The sequence below is a fragment of the Raphanus sativus genome, chromosome 5 (genome assembly GCF_000801105.2).
Source record: "Raphanus sativus cultivar WK10039 chromosome 5, ASM80110v3, whole genome shotgun sequence".
Classification (NCBI taxonomy): Eukaryota; Viridiplantae; Streptophyta; class Magnoliopsida; order Brassicales; family Brassicaceae; genus Raphanus; species Raphanus sativus.
The window spans coordinates 29,799,436-29,816,434 of NC_079515.1; the positions used below are offsets into that span (position 1 = coordinate 29,799,436).

At 33.7% G+C, this 16,999-nt stretch overlaps 1 protein-coding gene across 1 annotated transcript; it reads right to left on the reverse strand.

Moving 5' to 3' along the window:
* Positions 1-12,310: 12,310 nt before the first annotated feature.
* On the reverse strand, positions 12,311-13,224 carry LOC108862077 (uncharacterized). Its single transcript, XM_018636104.2, has one exon. It carries the CDS (start codon positions 13,105-13,107, stop codon positions 12,487-12,489), a length of 621 nt encoding a protein of 206 aa, XP_018491606.1. The 5' UTR covers positions 13,108-13,224; the 3' UTR covers positions 12,311-12,486.
* Between the last annotated feature and the right edge of the window lie 3,775 nt (positions 13,225-16,999).

Genomic DNA, 16,999 nt, shown 5'->3' on the forward strand with positions numbered 1-16,999 from the left:
GTCTTTACACATGTATATCAGTGTGTTCCCAAGCATTAGGTCGTGGCCTTTGTATTATAGGAAATCGGCCAAATGATTGTCCATGGTTCTGTTCTCGACCCGGTCGGTTTCATCGTCCGTGGTACGGTCGTATGAACTTTGTTGACCGCGTCCACGTCCTGTCCATCCATCCCGGTCTCGACCGGATGGTTTATCATGATGGACGTGGCTTGTCTTTGTATTAATTTACCATGGTCATAGACCATGTCCCACGGATCATGTTCATGTTTTTATAGTATGGTCATGTACCACACGGGTGTGTATTCTCCCCCTCATGAACATGCTATAAACCATTATGCCATTTCATGATATTTGGGACAGTTAAGCCTCATGAGCTTCCCTTGTGTACATGTTTCACAACGTGAGATTCTATGGGATAACTCTTTTGTGCCTTTCAATTATTTGCATCAAGTTCGGATCGATCCGGATGGCTAGTCCGGTCATGCCATTAAGTGTAATTTCGTATGGTTAACCAACTGGTTACCATGGCTCTTTTGCCTCTCATCATACTGATCTTAGCATAGTATTAATCAGTAGAGTATATAGGTATAGTCTTGACCACTTTCTTATAAGGTCTTAGGCGATTTTTCTTTCAAAATCTGTAGGAACCTTTTGTTCTCTTTTGCCCATTGTTTCTATATGGAAACCATTTCTTGTTAGTACTCAATGGGCCACGAAATTGGGTGTATATAATGCCCTTCAGGCAATGCCTTGGCTGTGGTCTAACTATCCTTCTAGAACAAGATTTATTGGGAGAATTTTATTTTTATTTTTCGTGGATATTTTTATGCTTTGTAATTCTAAGATAAATAAAAATCATTCAATAAATAAAATTCCAATAAAGGTTTTCATAAAAACACCAAATCATATAACATAATAAGATTTAAAGTAAATCAAACAAACAAAGCAAAATTTCAGGATGTCAAATAGCCTTTTAGCCTATGGTCAAGCCGGCCACTCCAACTGTCACTTTGGATGTGGCTTCCTCAGAATTTTATCTCTTTCATCACAATCTGCTTCATAACCACTCATCTCATTCTTTATTTGATTCATCCACTCTCTTTGTAATAAGTATGAGAACAGATCATTGTATGTGGTGAAACATTTCTCTCTATGATGTAAAAATAGATCTCTTGGATCTGCTGTAGAGAATGTCTTTTCAAGTAATTTCTCATCTGTTAACTTTTCACCACATAATATCAGGTTATGAGCTATTTCGGACAGGGTATAATCATATTCTTCCACGGACCCATAGTCCCGGAATCTGAGGCTCATCCACTCATGCCTTATCTTTGGTAATAACACCTTAGTGTATCTGGACATTAATTCTGTCCAGAGGCATCGGGGGCTCTCTATATCTCGGTACTGATTTCTCAATTCCTCAATGAGATGATGGCTCATTACTGTTAATGCCATTTCGTTCTTGGTTCCATGATCATCCTTGATGATACATTTCCCAAGACCCTCTGTCCATAGTATATATGAGATATTCATTGCCTATCCTAGATAATTTTCTCCAGAAATTTCTAGGGTATCATAATCCAAGGTTGACATCTGAATCATATCAATCAATCAATCAATCAATTCTTAGAATTCATGCATTCAAATAATCAATCAAACATGAAAATACTTTTAGAAATTTTATCACTCAATATATCAATGGTTCACACCAACCAAAACAAAAATTTCTAACAAGTATTAATCAATCAACATGAAATATCCCTTTAAGCAATCATATATCAACTTCAGAAATTTTCAAGTGTTTTTATGTGATCTAGGTTCCTGCGGACCTAACTAGAAAAAATTTCAGACAAGTGATATATGAAATATAAACTATATGTTCAGGGTTATAATGCATCAGGTCTTACGACCCTTAGGTCACACGACCACAGTACATGATGCAAAGCCACACGGCTGGTTAGTATGAACAGTCGGATTCATTTAATCTATCCTAGCAGGATGATTCTAAGTGTTCAGGTCGGATTTAATGTAAATCTATCAACCTAATGAATCAGACAGTCTAGCAACCTAGATGAACAATCATACTAACAACCTAAACATCATTATGTATGCAAGTGAACCACACGGTTCCGATTGAATGATTATGCCTTAATGCAATCGATTTTTATCAACCTAGCAATCAATGATTCTAAGTGATAAAATGAAACAATAAACCTCAAACAATTTGTTCAGATAGTTCAATCAACAAAATTCGGATGAGATCCTAATATATTGTTTCTATGTGATTCCAAATTCAGTTTAAGCAATCAATGATCAATGGTGAGCATTCTAGCAATATTCCTATTTCAAATTCAGTATGGAATATGCAATTTAACATAAGCTGAAAATTTTTCAGAAAAAAAAAATTTTATAAAAGGAAACTTTCTATTTTTTTCAGAAAAGGAAATTTTCCATTTTAGCAGAAAGGAAATTTCAACAAATCAATCAATCAAGCAATCAAGAAAATAATTCAGATTTCAGTTTATAGAATTTATAGTTTGTGAAATCGACCAAGATGGGTTTAAGGGGTGATCGATTTCTATTAGCTCCGATTGATCATTCAGATCATAAGGTTTTCGAGATCCAAGAACACTTAGTGTTTTGGTTTTAATTGATTTAATCAATCTCTTATTGAATAAGGAATATTTGTGCTTCTAACAACCTAATGACCGTTTGATCTAGCAACTTAACGGGAGAATTAAACCAAATCCTAATTCCTCAAATTTATTTAGGGATTCAATTGTCCTAGGTTTTTAGGTTTATCAAATTTTAATGTTCAATCCTTTAACAAACAACCAAATTCGTTTTGATATGGTTCCAAAGGGTGTTTCAGATTTTATTTACCTTTAGATTGGAGAGAATCTTAAACTGGACCACCTAGAGAGAGGAGAGAAAACCGCGAACGGCTTGAACGTCTATGCGAGCAAGGAACGGGCTGATCGGATCGTCCGGAACCTCTACCGGGTGTTGGATGAACTGTCGGATTGTCTGGTGGCTTATCGGGTGCTGATCAATTCGTCGGATGGTCAGTATGTGTGCTGGTCGGATGAGAATGGAAAGACAACTAGGGTTTCCTTTAGTAAAAAGGAAATTGTCAACGCGGATTGAAACGGAGGTGGAGAACGCGTCTGAAGTCGGATTGAGACGAGGTTTGCGGCGCTGGATTATTCTCGTCGAGAGCTTCAATTGGATATATGGAACGTCGGCTAACTCCTTATGGTTTGAGAGATACGTCGATTTGAAGTTGCGTCCGAATTAGGGTTTTGAATCAAGTTGACGGCGCTTCTTGTAATAGCTCGTGAGAACGCGTCCGGTATCGGATTGCGATGAGGTTGACGGCGTTGTATTCGTCTCGTCGAGATCTTGAATTTGATAGGTGGCTCGTCGTCTGGATCCGTCGGGTTGAGGAGATACGGTGTTTTGAAGTTTTGTCTGATTTCTAGGGTTTATGGTGGTTGCTGGGAAAAAGGGTTTCGAAATTCACTCAGGGTTTTCTCAGAACTCTCGTGCTGATAACGTGTTGTAAAACTTGTATTTCTTCTTATTATTGATGTGCCAATAGGCATCTATATATATACATGTTACAAGGAATAGATAAATGAAAAGATCCTATTTCCAATAGGAAATAAGAAATACATGGAAATAATAATATCCTAATACAAAACCTTAAAAAACTAGACGAGAAAACGCTCCCAAGCTCGACTATCGAGACCCATCGTTTTACTCTTCTATCCGGCGCCGGAGGAGCTCGAGCTCGCCGGCGTCGGGACTCTCCGTTACATCTCAGTGTTACTGCAGTCTCTCCTAGCTTTTTCATAGTTTGTGTCTTCGTCTGCTACCTCGCTTCCGCTTTGCTGCATGCTCTCTCCGTCACCACTCATCCTGCTTGCCGTGTCATTGTCGTCTTTTCGCCTGCTCTGAACTGCATAGCCGTTTCTCATCTTAGAGCGAGGGTAAGAGCCGGATCCGTTCAGCCCGTGAGTAAGCTCACCGGATCTGTCCGTTTCTTCGTCGCCATGACAACGCCGTCTCTGACACGAGCCAAGTCTCATCCTCCACCATCAGATCTATCGCTCACCTCACCTACTCTGGCCTCCCGTCGCCGCGCTTCTCCAACTGGCGTCCCGATCTTTCATCGACGAGGTAGACCCGTCACCACCGCCACCACCACGCCGTGTGCATTGCGCTTGTGCTACTCTCCTGCTCTTATCCTCAAGCCCGGATACCCCTCTGTAACACCATCTCAAACCCCACAGAACACCAAGTACTCCGTGCTCAGCCCATTCCCGACTAGACTCACCGGACTCACGACGACAGCTCCCTCCGACGACGCCTCGCGCTCCGACGGCACCTTGGGTGAGATTATTTGCCAAAGGAAAACCCTAATTTTAGTGGATCTTATGGGCTTGGGCCTGGCCACAAGGAGTTCAGTTATCAACCTTTCTTTTAAACGATACATTCACTCGTGGATATGGGCAGTGTGCATAATTAAGATTACCAAATCTATGCTCAGCACCGGTTCACCTAGCCGGCCCCTCCCTCTTGTGTATCGTCTTTCCCCAAAGGTACTTTCGTGTGGTCTCCTACCACAATTCCCTCCGTCTGTGTCCATACGCTTTGTAATGGCAAATTCAATTATGGAACTGGAGATGATGTTAGGCTATATCTTGCTCACCGGACGCTTCACTGAATTTGCTCTCTGATGTATATGAGATTTTCATAGTCTTTTCAGAGATCACTAATAGAGATAGAGCTGTTTGGTTACTGAACTATTTAACTAGTTCTAGCTGTTGTTTGGGCTGTTCAGCCCCCTCTCAAACCCATTCGCTTGGGTGTATTAACGTCGTTTACGACTATGTCAAGCTTGTTGAAGCTTTTGTTTCAGGGATAAAAGTGGAGATCGTCCAAGGATTTTTTCACATTGAGCAAGCCTCTCCCACCAACATTTCTATCCTATGCTTTAGTGTACTCTTTGTTGTTCATTTATCCGTTGAGATTCACTCCGGTTTTATCTTCGTATCGTCGAGCACAGCTCCATTTGTAGTCACTTAACTTTTTAAGTTTTAATATATTTCGGTTGTTCAAAAAAAAAAGTAATATCCTAATACAAATATTCTAATACATAAATATGGTAAAGTCTAAGTCTTCCTTTCTTTCTCGTGCGTCTGGTCCGGTTCGGTATTGTCTGTCCGGTACGTCCGCCCGGTACTGTCCGGTACGGTTCGGTTATGTCCGTCCATCCAATGGTTTATAACAGTTTAAGTAGATTTTTAGGACAACTTATCTTTTAATAGTATTGATGCCAGTTACGAGTCTTTGACAGGTGACCATTTATGACATTAAGCTTAGGTTGCATCTTCACATAGATATATCCGATTTTCTTCTCTTGAACTTGTGTCTTTTTCTCAAAACTCTTACAATCATCCACCTGTCGATCTCAGTGGCTCAAACCATCAACTCTATGAAAATTATCAAGGATCCAGTTATCATCAGGGACAAAGCAATATCTCTCTTTCTGCAGTATGCAATGATAAGCAAAGGAATCAGAAACCACAACTTTACATCCTTCTTCTAAAACCAAGACTCATACACACAGGCATATCCTGCAGGAGGAGTCCATGATCGTTGGTCGTTCCGATGAAAGATGAAGAGAAACCCGGAGAGACACTGAGATCTTCTAAAAGAACCCTCACGCTTGTATAGTCAACCGCGTCAGCTTGATGTCAGGCCAATCTTTTCCTTCCACAGTTGATAGACGGATTTGATCATCAGCAAGAGCTGGATAGAAGATAAAGTGTCCATCACGGTGCAGACAAATCGGTGTGTTTATCGGAAGGAAATCATGTTTTCTTCAATATGATCGTCTATTGCCTTTTGACACTCCCCATCAACTCTAAACGCTTCTTCGGCATAAAAGTTACCTACCGTTCATCGAAATCTAATGCGGCTGTATCTCTTAACACACTCTGCTGAGTCTTAACTAGATCGGCGACAAGACTAGAGCCTGTCAGAGATATCTGGATTTGGGCTTGAAGGAACCGCAATCATTTTTCATTTCCTTGAGAATCTATGCACTGAATACATATTTCTTTGAATAACAAATGAACAACAGGATGCAGGTCGGATAAATCTAAGTAAACTATTGCGGCAAATCAGAAAATAAATGAGGAGAGAGAGAGAGAGAGTTCTAGAGGAATCTAGCTTTTAAACACGAGAAAAAATGAAGGATTGAGAACTCAAAACTCTATTTATAAGAAGGCATCAAAAGAAAAGAGACATCATCTTTAGGTCTACTTTGACCTAAAACGGCAGCACTCTGTCTCGCCTTTCAAGGAGCAACAATTCTACTTCTCAGAACTAACCGGGACGTTTACTGATTATTTACTGTATGATTAATTTTTAAACCATTCCGGAATGGTTCAAACTAAACCAAACTACAATTTTGATATTGGCCGAGAAGAAAGTTCATCTAAGCCTGAAATACAAGTGCCAGATTCTATTTATTCTTTGAACCCATTCTTGCAAATTCATTGTGGATGGCTTTAACTTCTCACAATGAACTGGAGGGCTTATTGTTAGAGACGGATTACATCCTTCGGACAAGCCCAACTGAATAAACACAATTAGGTCCAATTGAGTCCAAGTCGGCACAATTTGGGACCAAATTGAAGGGAAAAAGGAAATAATTCTTGTACTGTATATAAGGAGAGGCTGAAGACCGAGAAACAGTATTCATAAAAACATATACAGTTGAGCACAAGAGGTAGGGTTAACATTTTTCCATGTTCTTGCCAATTTGACCTAATTCTCATAAAACCTTTATCTTCTTTTGTACTTATCTCTTTCAAATGTCTTTTGGGATTTTGTTTTTTGACAAAGAACGCATACATTGTCCCAATAGACTAAAACCAATTATGTACCATTTTTACCTTTAAAGCTATTTCAATTTATCAAAATAAACAAATAAATAGTTTTATGAACTAAAAATAGGAAAAATAGGAGCTATTGAAGAAATATCTATGGGGCACTTTCAAAAGCAACCTACAAATTCAGTTCAACCCCAAGCCAACATCTTTTTGTCACTACTATTCACCCTAAAAGTTCCAACTCCCCCTTATGTTTTTAATTATTTACAAAATTGTCATTACTAATTTATTTTAATTATTTCGAAAATACTAAAACTCCTATTACACCCTAAACATTTTTTTATTTACAACAATGTCATTATCATCAGTTTGAAATAAATGTACTTATATAAATTTAATGTATCTAAGATTCTGTTTAATACTAAATTGTGTGAGTAAAGATATGTCCAAATAATTAGTACGAATTCTTTTGGGAAAAAAAATCAAAAGTAAATCCTTGCAGCTAGCCTTTTAGGCACATAATGAACAATATCGTAGTAATCAGAAAATAAAAAGTTGGACATAGGCTTATACATCACAACAATTGATATCAGAGCGTATGATGAAGATTTATAAGAAGACCAAAATATTATATTCAAATAGGATTGTGACCCTTCAAGTCGGAAGAGAAGGTGTGTATCATAAACTAGTTAGAAGATCATGGAATGGAACATGTGATGTTATAGGAGAAACATTCTCAAGGAAAAATATATGAGGTAAATGTGGTCTTTAGTTTGAGGTGGAGAATGTGAGACAAAATCTCACATCAGAAGTTTAAGTAAGAAGTATCTAATATATAAAGAGATGTCTAACTCTCATTAGTACGATGATTTTTGGAAAGAAATTCAAAAGTAAATCTATGCGGACCGGTTTCTTAAAACCAAAACAACAATAGCGTAGTAGTCAGAGACAACAAAGAAATGGTCACTAGTTCACTAAATCGCCACAAAAATTGTTGGTATGGATATGTGGATTATTACTTAACTTCATGTTACTACTATGTTTTCAACATGTTGGATGGGTGAATCGTCCATGTTAGTCTTCCATCCAGCATTTTCTTGTTTTGGTTATTAAAGTTGCAACTACATATGGAAAACTTTTTCTACTCGTGTCATTTGAGAGCTTTTCAAGCATATCAAGAAATCAAATAAAAATTATTTTATATGATGTTTAAACTCTAAATAAATTTATATTTCTAATTAATACATCAAAATAATAGAGAAAACTAAAATGTTTACTTAAAATTTTGTCTTAAAAAATAAAATGACATTTCTGTGAAAAAAAACTCAACAATCACATTTGTTTAAAAAAAAACAGATCAGTATTATATAGAGATAATTGGTTCTCATAGCTTTAGATGTGACCATAATTAGCAAACTATCATCCGCCTTCTTAATCTATTTTCCTTTCCAAATTCACCCCTATACTCTACTCTCTCTTGCTGTATGTAGCTATGTAGGTTGGTCAGTTCATATGTCAATTGTGTCAGTTTACTGTTTTTTACTCATCGAAACCAGCAAACAAATATCTCTAATTATATCACTTCTTTGTTTTCCAATTTCAGTTGCTAATTGTGATGTTAATCTCTAAAATTCAAATCCAGTTCACTTTGAAATTTACCATGTTTTTACCGATTTGCTTTTAGTTATAGCTATCTCCAACATTATTACAAATATTTTCTGTTAAAACTCAATCTTTGTGTTCGAACTTAGTCTCTTTAAATTTATATTTTAAAAGTATTAAAAAGTTTTTGTTTTACCAATGATATTTAGAGTTTCTTCCAAACAAAAAATCAATGTGGAAAAGGAAATGTAGTAGATTCTGAGTGTAACTGATCAAATTGTCGAGTGAATAATATTAAAATAGTATTTATATTATCGACTAATTTTAATATATAATATTAAAATCTTCATTGTTAAAACAGTTTGAGGCATAATAGTAAAATTTAACATGTTACAATGATAAATAGCCGGTAACCATTTACCACATGCAGATATCATCTATGTTTCAGTAAAAAACAACATGAGAATTAACAACTAATATAAATTTTACCGTGTACAACAAATTATTAGATCTATTTTATTATACACGGTTATTATATGTGATGCATGATAAGTAACAGCTAATAACTATTTTAACAACTAATACATATTTTAAATGATACATCAACTATTAACAATCTACAATAACGATTATTGTATGCTTGCTTTGTTTTTTACTCATAAATTTAAATTTTAGTAACTAAAATATCTATTACAAGATAAATAATATATTAGATTAATAACGAATACTAAATTATAAATTTTATTATGTTATTGATTTGGTTAACACGCCAAAAAACACTTAACTTGCTAATCAAATAAGTATCTTAACATCTCTGTGTAGTATGTAGTGTTAATATTTTTGATATTTATCATATTTCTATAAATATATGGTAAAATTAGATCTATGTTAATATGTATATTCATTATATGTGCTATATGATAAGTAACAATTAATACATATGTTAATAGCTACTGTATTTTTTAAATGATATGTATCAGCTATTAACAACCTACAATAACGATTATTGCATGTTAACTTTGTTTTCACTCGTTAATTTAAATTTTAGTTAATAACTTATCTATTATATTATTTATACTGTAATAGATAAGTTAGTTATATTGTAATTATTATTTACTATAAATACAACATAAGAGAATTAATAACTTTCAAAATCAGTGATTCAATGGTTTTATCTAGATTTGATGTCAAATTATTTTTGGATTTTGCCGTAGGTTCAAAAAAATTGGAATCTAAAATTTAATGTATTATCAAAAAAATGAAGAACCAATAAAGATATTCAAAAAGAAAGAGAAAGAAAAGAAGAAAAAAAACGAAGAAGAAAAATGAAGAAAACAATGGTGATAATAAAAAAAAATTGAAAAAATGAAAGAGATGAAGAAAAAAATGTATCAGATAGCAAAAAAAAAAGTAGAGATAAGAAGAAAGAGAACGTGAGAGCAGATGAGAAAAGAGAGAGTGTGTATTAGATAAGAGAAAGAATTGCAGGAAGAAAAGTGACAATTTTTTTTTTTTTTTTTTTGATCAAAGGAAAAGTGACAATATGTAACTGGTTTTTTCATTATGATACAGGGGTATAATCGTCAGTTCAAGTCACAATGGACATGATACAAACCATTAATACTAGTCGATGTGTAATTCGCCAGTATAGACTTCAATTATGTATATTCACCTAATTGTCTCTAATATATAACACATTCTCTAAGTATCACATAATAATCATTAATCAATATCTGGAAAAGGCAACTCAACTGCAGATGATAAACGCACATAGTAACACAAGATATCCTTATCCAATGAGAATCTCAGACTATTTGGAGGTATGTCTCTGAATGTTTCACACATGATCAATCAACCAGCACAAAAGCTGCTGCAATATATTTTTTATTTTCCTTAATTGATGTGATCCAAATAATTTAATAAAGCTTCATCTTGGTCCTCTATGTAATAACTTTATAAGCAGCTCTATCGTAAATCATTGGATATTACACCAAAAACAAAAATCATTAAGTAATAATTCTTTTAATTTTCTTTCTGTAATTTAATCTATATGGCTTTCACAATTCTATGTTAATTTTGGGTCATTATAACTTATGACAGATTTAAATATCATCACTTCCCGTAGTTAAATTTATAGCTATGTTATGCGCATATCGATTACGTAAAAACATACAAGACACATAAGCAAGACCGAACTGATTTTACAGCCACTAAAGCTTAGGCATAAGGAAACATATTATCCCCTGACTATTGACGCAGCATAATTTTAGTATATAGATATGTCATATATTTATATACGTTTACATTTGTACGTATTTGTATGCATAATTGTGCAACTGTCTTAATCACCTTTATATCCCAACTAAGGAACGAATAGTTTAGAACCTCAATCTTCATTCTTGATTTTTAGAATCTAAAAAGATGAAAACAGTGACTTATGAAAGGGGTTTTTGATTGACTTTGTCATATATAAGCTTTCTCGTGATAGTGGTGGAGTTGTTGTTTTGATACGTAATTGCCGGATTGCTATGACTATGAATTTAAACTTGTGATTTGTGAATATATTATAAAAGAATTGTAAAGAAAAAAATTGGAAAATAAAGTACTTTTCTATCTTTTGCTTTAGGGAAAGAGCCAAACAGCTCGCACTGTCCACTTTAAGTTTCGTGTTTTTCTCATCAAAGTTGTATATAAAAAAAAAGTTCAATATATCACCATTTACAGCTAAAAGCACAATATAATTTTCTAAGCATGTTTTCAGTGCTGAAATATTTAACTACCGCAAAAAAAAATGAAGTTACCTAATATTAGGATTTTTAGTGCTAACGAGGAATTAAGTTGCAACGTTGAGATGTAATAAAATCATATGCAAATTATGAACCTCTAGTTTCAACAAAAAAAGAAAAAAATTATGAACCTCTGTTCTATATATTTTTTTTGTTGTGAGATGCAAAAACTAAAATCGCTAATAAGATTCAAACCGTATAAAATGGTTGATACTAATGAAAGGATGCTACGGAAGATACAACAGTAGTATATCTTTGTTGGAGACAGCACAACAGATACAAAAGTCAATTTAAAATTATTTAGTGCTTTACTTATATTGATCCTTTTATCTCGCATCAACTGGAGAGCAACCTACTCCACTGTACAGCTTCGGTTCTTCCACACCACAACACGTTATGGGGAGCGGGCCTCCGAAACCATGAAGCTCGAACAGAGAAGAATCAAAGCAAAAAAAATAAAGAAGCCCTCTTCACCGGTGACTCACGCTCGCTGACGGTGGAGAAGCAAAAGCTGATGTGAAAAGGAAAGTTTTTTTTTTGACTGCTTGAAAAGGAAAGTTTAGAGAGAAAATGAAACTAAAGAGAGAAAGTCCGGGTCCCTCGTGATTGTAACTTCACAAAAGCAAACTAGTAGGTATAAACTTATAGTATGTAACTGTATTATTTTTCAAAATACTATTAGATTCATCTGTTTTATGAAACATTGTTTTGCTTGCAATATGTATTCAAAAATACTATTAGATCGAAGTTGAATACAAGTTTTGCTTGCAATATGTATTTGCAGTGTTAAATCGTTTAGGCTTACTACTTATGAGTTGAAAATAAAAAGCTAAGTGATCTCTTGTCGAAGTATTCTTAGCTTAGAGGAAAGGAAAGCATTCACTAGAAAAGAATAATTGCAAGACGTTATGTTGTCGTTGTGAAAGCTTGTGGATTCGAAGATTGATTAAATCCCTGGAATCAATTTGTTTAGCCACTACAACTTTTCCACATACCAGTTAGAGATTCAAACTAATAAAAACCCAAATTTTGTTTTTTATTCATAATATCCAATCATTTCAAGATACTAAATAAAAATCCCCCAAACATATCATTACATCTTTGGAATTTGATCAGCAAAAAGGAGAAAAGAGTAACAGAAATATTTAAACAAGAAGAGAAAATATGAAGGAACACACTAATCAGATTGATTTTTAGCTGAACTCAATCATCTTTTTCTGCTGATTCAAGTTCTTATAAAACTTCTTTATGAAATCATCAGCCGCTTGGTCCACGTGTGCTTTATCCATGTCACCATTTGCCGGTGTTAACGGAAACGGTGAGTCCGCTACTCTTAATGGCCTAACCAAAGGAGTCCGACCAAGCCCTGGAAAGTAAGGAGACAAAGCCGCCGTCAAATAGGCCGGCGTAACGTTTCCCTTGTCACCGTGAAGAAGCTCAAGAACTGCTCTAGCAGCAGCCGCGTCATCATCTAGCGTCTGAGGCGTTTGACCACACGCAAAGAGACTATTGTGACTCTTTTTCTTCATGAAAGCAATATTGGTAAAAGGGAAAGTGTAGTTTGGAGTGTTGCTACAGCTAAACTCGTATTCTTGTCGTGGTGGTGCAGCTGCGGCGGCAGATGAAGAAGCGTCTGAGGCGGTGGACGCGGCGGGCACGCGGCGACGGTGATGGAACATGAGATTCTTGCCGCGTTTGAGAGTGGCGTTGAAGTCGGCAATAAGTTTGTGTTTTGAGACGCCTTTGCGGATCATGTACAAGAGGAAACGTACGATGTTCCATAGCTTCTTGCTTATTGGTTCGTTTTGAGCCATTATATGTTCAGAGTTTTCTTAGAGAAAGAAATAGAGAGATATGAAATTTTTTTTTTCAGGTTTGATTACTTATGAGCGAAGGAGGGGATATGTGATGGACTTTATAACGGAAGAAAGATAGAAAGGTGCTAAAACGTGCAAGATTATACAAAGACTATAAAGACGAAAGCAAAAGCTTATTGGAGCATAATTATTGAATCCATGTCACTTCATAAGAAAACAGCTTTTGTTAATATGGATCAATTTACTTAATGCGTGTGTAGTGAAACCAAAGTATTTTTTTTTTTGGAAAACTACTGGGTTAAAATCCATGATTCAATAATTTGAATCATTTGCATGCATGCGTCTAGAATTTTTCTTTTTGTGCATCTGCTATTTTATTTTGAGATGGATAGAGATATTTTCGTAATATATAACCTAGATGTATAAAATGTGACAGTTTTTAAGACACTAAGAATGGAATTACGGTCGACAACAATATGAAATGTGACAATATTTAAGACATTATGATGTTCCAAAATTAGATATACAATATAGTCTTACGGCTACGGATTCTTATCTAATCATGTCGGCACTTATAGTGTTAATTGATCTTAGACGTACGATCATTAACACAATATAATCACAAATATCGTAAAGGGTTTAGTTTAACGTGAAACTGTAACCATTTGATATCGACATATAATAGACCAAACAAAATGGAAAAGCAGAAACAAAAATATAATTTAAGGTGGAAGAGTAGTATAACAAAACTTTCATATATCAACTTTCTCGTACTTTAGATTGCACTATGTAATATGTATGGTAGTAGCTATTATCTTTATATGCATTTTATAGGTCTTGCTTTATGTGTAAAATAATTGCGGTCCTTTTCTTAATGAATATCCAAAGAAAACTGAAATACAAGTTTTTTTATGATCCACATTTTCATCATAAACTAAGGGCGAACATTGGGTTTTGAAAAATACTTTATGATAGTTCTAAAATAACATTTATCATAAAGAAATTTGTATAAAAAAAAAACTAAAATAGTCTGCATTAATGGATTTAAAACATCTTAGGTATTTCTACATCTAAGATCCGATTTGTATCATTATCATTGATAATAAAAGGAACTTAAGCATTATGACCAAAAAAAAGTTTACGATTATAATTATGATAGTAAAAAAACATTTATATAATCCGTAAAAATAAAAATAACTGAAATTTTCTTCATTAATAAATTTAAAAACACATATATCAATATAATTAATTAGCTAAGAATTATTTTTCAGTTACCGGGGGAGGGGGAACGGGGGTTAGGTTTTATGGTTTAGAATTTAGAACATAAAAATGTATGATAATAATAATAATATAAATAAATATATTAATCATTTCTTTATATTAAATGTGTTATCCGGTAAGGATAATTTATTTTTTATCTCTAGTAAATGATATTTTGATCATAGGATTAGCCAAAATGATCTAAAACTTAAATTTGAATATAACTCTATACCTAAAACTCAATTAAATGAAAAAGTAATATACAAGAGTAGTAACTACAGTTACTCCTTTATGACCAGTAAAAAATTAAATACTTTTACGATTATAATTATAATTCTTCTATAAACAATAAATTCTTCTCCCAAAATACTTTTTAAGAAGCCTATTTATCTCAAGAAGACTTCCTTAGAAGTCAAGGAAGTCTACTAATGTATTTAAAATTAATTTATAAAAAGTTATTTTGATGAAAAATATATTGAAATCATGTAGATTTAAACAATCCTAAATCATGTAAAAAATAAAGTTAATAAAATTTGTTTTTTCTACACTGATGAGTGAATATAGATTATAAGTCATGGTTGTCTATTATGTAGGGTTTGGTAACATACATTCAAGTAATGTTGGTATTTTACAGTTAGATTTTGAAATCTAAATAATTTTTTTAAAAAAATTGATACAGAAGTGTTTAGTTTTATTTATATTAAACATTTATAAATTAGTTTTATGTCTAGTGGAGTGTTTATTGCTATCTAGTTAACATACATGATTTTAGGATTTAGAGGTACATAAAAGACTTCTTAAAAAGTCTGCCAAAAGTTACGCACTAACACATCTTCTAGAGCGTATGGCATATTTCGGGTTGGAATGATCTAAACTAGAACTCACTAGCAGACTCCTTGAAAAGTATTCTACACCAAACTTTTTAACATAATTGGTTTTTTTTTGTTTCTTATACAAAAAAATTTACATATTTTTTATCTTAAATGGCCGAAATATAAAGTAATGTTTTTCACTCTAAAACTCCCTCACACTTTATCTTGTAGTTTGCAGGTTTTATTCCATGGTTTTCATCTTCCATCGTAAAATGGTAGATCCATAAAAAAGTTATATGCATTTTTATGTTTTGTGGATGATAGATGTGAATAAAACTATAAATTCGACCTGATGTGATTGTTTGACTTATTATTTAAGCTTAATTTTTTTTGGAGGGGGAGAGAGAGGGATGGTTTACGTTTTAGTTAATTTTTAACATTTTTGAAAATGCATGTTTTTCATATTCGAGGGCAATATATCGAACTTCATACTTCATTAGAAAATTTTATTAGCAGACTTTTCAAGAAGCATTCTAATTATTTTTGTGTTAAATTTGAATAAGTTATAAATTCAACTTAATGTGTTTATTTTCTTATTATTTTCTGCATTAGATTCAAATAAAAATATATTAAATTTTTTGTAATTGTTTTCTTTTTATTTAAGTTTAAAAGTTCTATTTAATAAAAATATTTGTTTTGAGCATATTAAATATGTTCGAATATGCAGGTTTCAAAGAACTGAGAAGACTTCATTAACAAACTTCTCGAGGAATCTTCGGACAAACTTCTCAAGCAGATTTCACCAAATAAATCTCTATACTAATATTTAAGATAACTTTTTAAGAAAATAATGAAATTTGATCGCAAATTAAGGGCTTATTGTCTTAGGAGTTTGAGAAAATTCTGAGGATTTCATATTCGATGGATTTTAGGTGAGACTAATGGGATTTAAGGAGTTTGATGGATGTTTTACTCAGGATTTTGTAGAACTTAAAATTAAAAATAAAAATAGATTTGGTAAGATTTTTACCGAAAAAAATTCCAAAACAACACAAACATAATTGATCCATAAGATTACTCTTCAAAGATTTGTATATAATTGTCTTCTCGGTCAAAAAAAAGGTAAGATTACAAATAAAAAGAAATTTACACTCTTCTTCTTGTCATGTTGACACAGTGGGATGATAGTTGAGTTCTAAGAGTGTTGTTATACGTAAAGTTTGAAGATGTATATTCTGTATCAGTTCGTGAAGTACTACAGGAGGTAGTACATGTGTGTATCATGAAGATGGGCTGAGTTGAAGTTCGTGTTTTGTGATGTACGTGGGCTTGTTAAGCTTGAAGAATAAGTAATATATTTATCAGAAAGTTTACATTAAAGATAAATGGTATTACTTGGAGAGGAAAAGGCAAGAGAGTTAATTTCCTAAAGAGAAAATGGAAAGTTGCTTAAGTTGCTTTTGGAAGAACTTGTGGAGCAAGTTCTGGTTATATACATAAGGAGGACGTGCCTCTATGGAGAAAGGTGTCTCTGCTAAAAAGAAAGAAGAGTTGAGAGATCGTTTGGTGTGTGCTTGTGTGATCAAGCCTTTGGTGTCATTGTTGTGCGTTAGTTGCTGACGTAGTTGGTGAAGTACTTCCGTGAAGTGGAAGATTGAAGCCTAGACTCAGGGGGAGTTTAGCTCGGGGTTTGGAGGATCCTGATAAACAGAAGTCTAGACTCTAGGGTGAGTTTTAGCTTAGGATTGAGGCTAATCCTAAAGGATTCTTGTAATAGAAAAGATTGGTGTAAGACTCTCTTGTTCTAGTGAATTCGA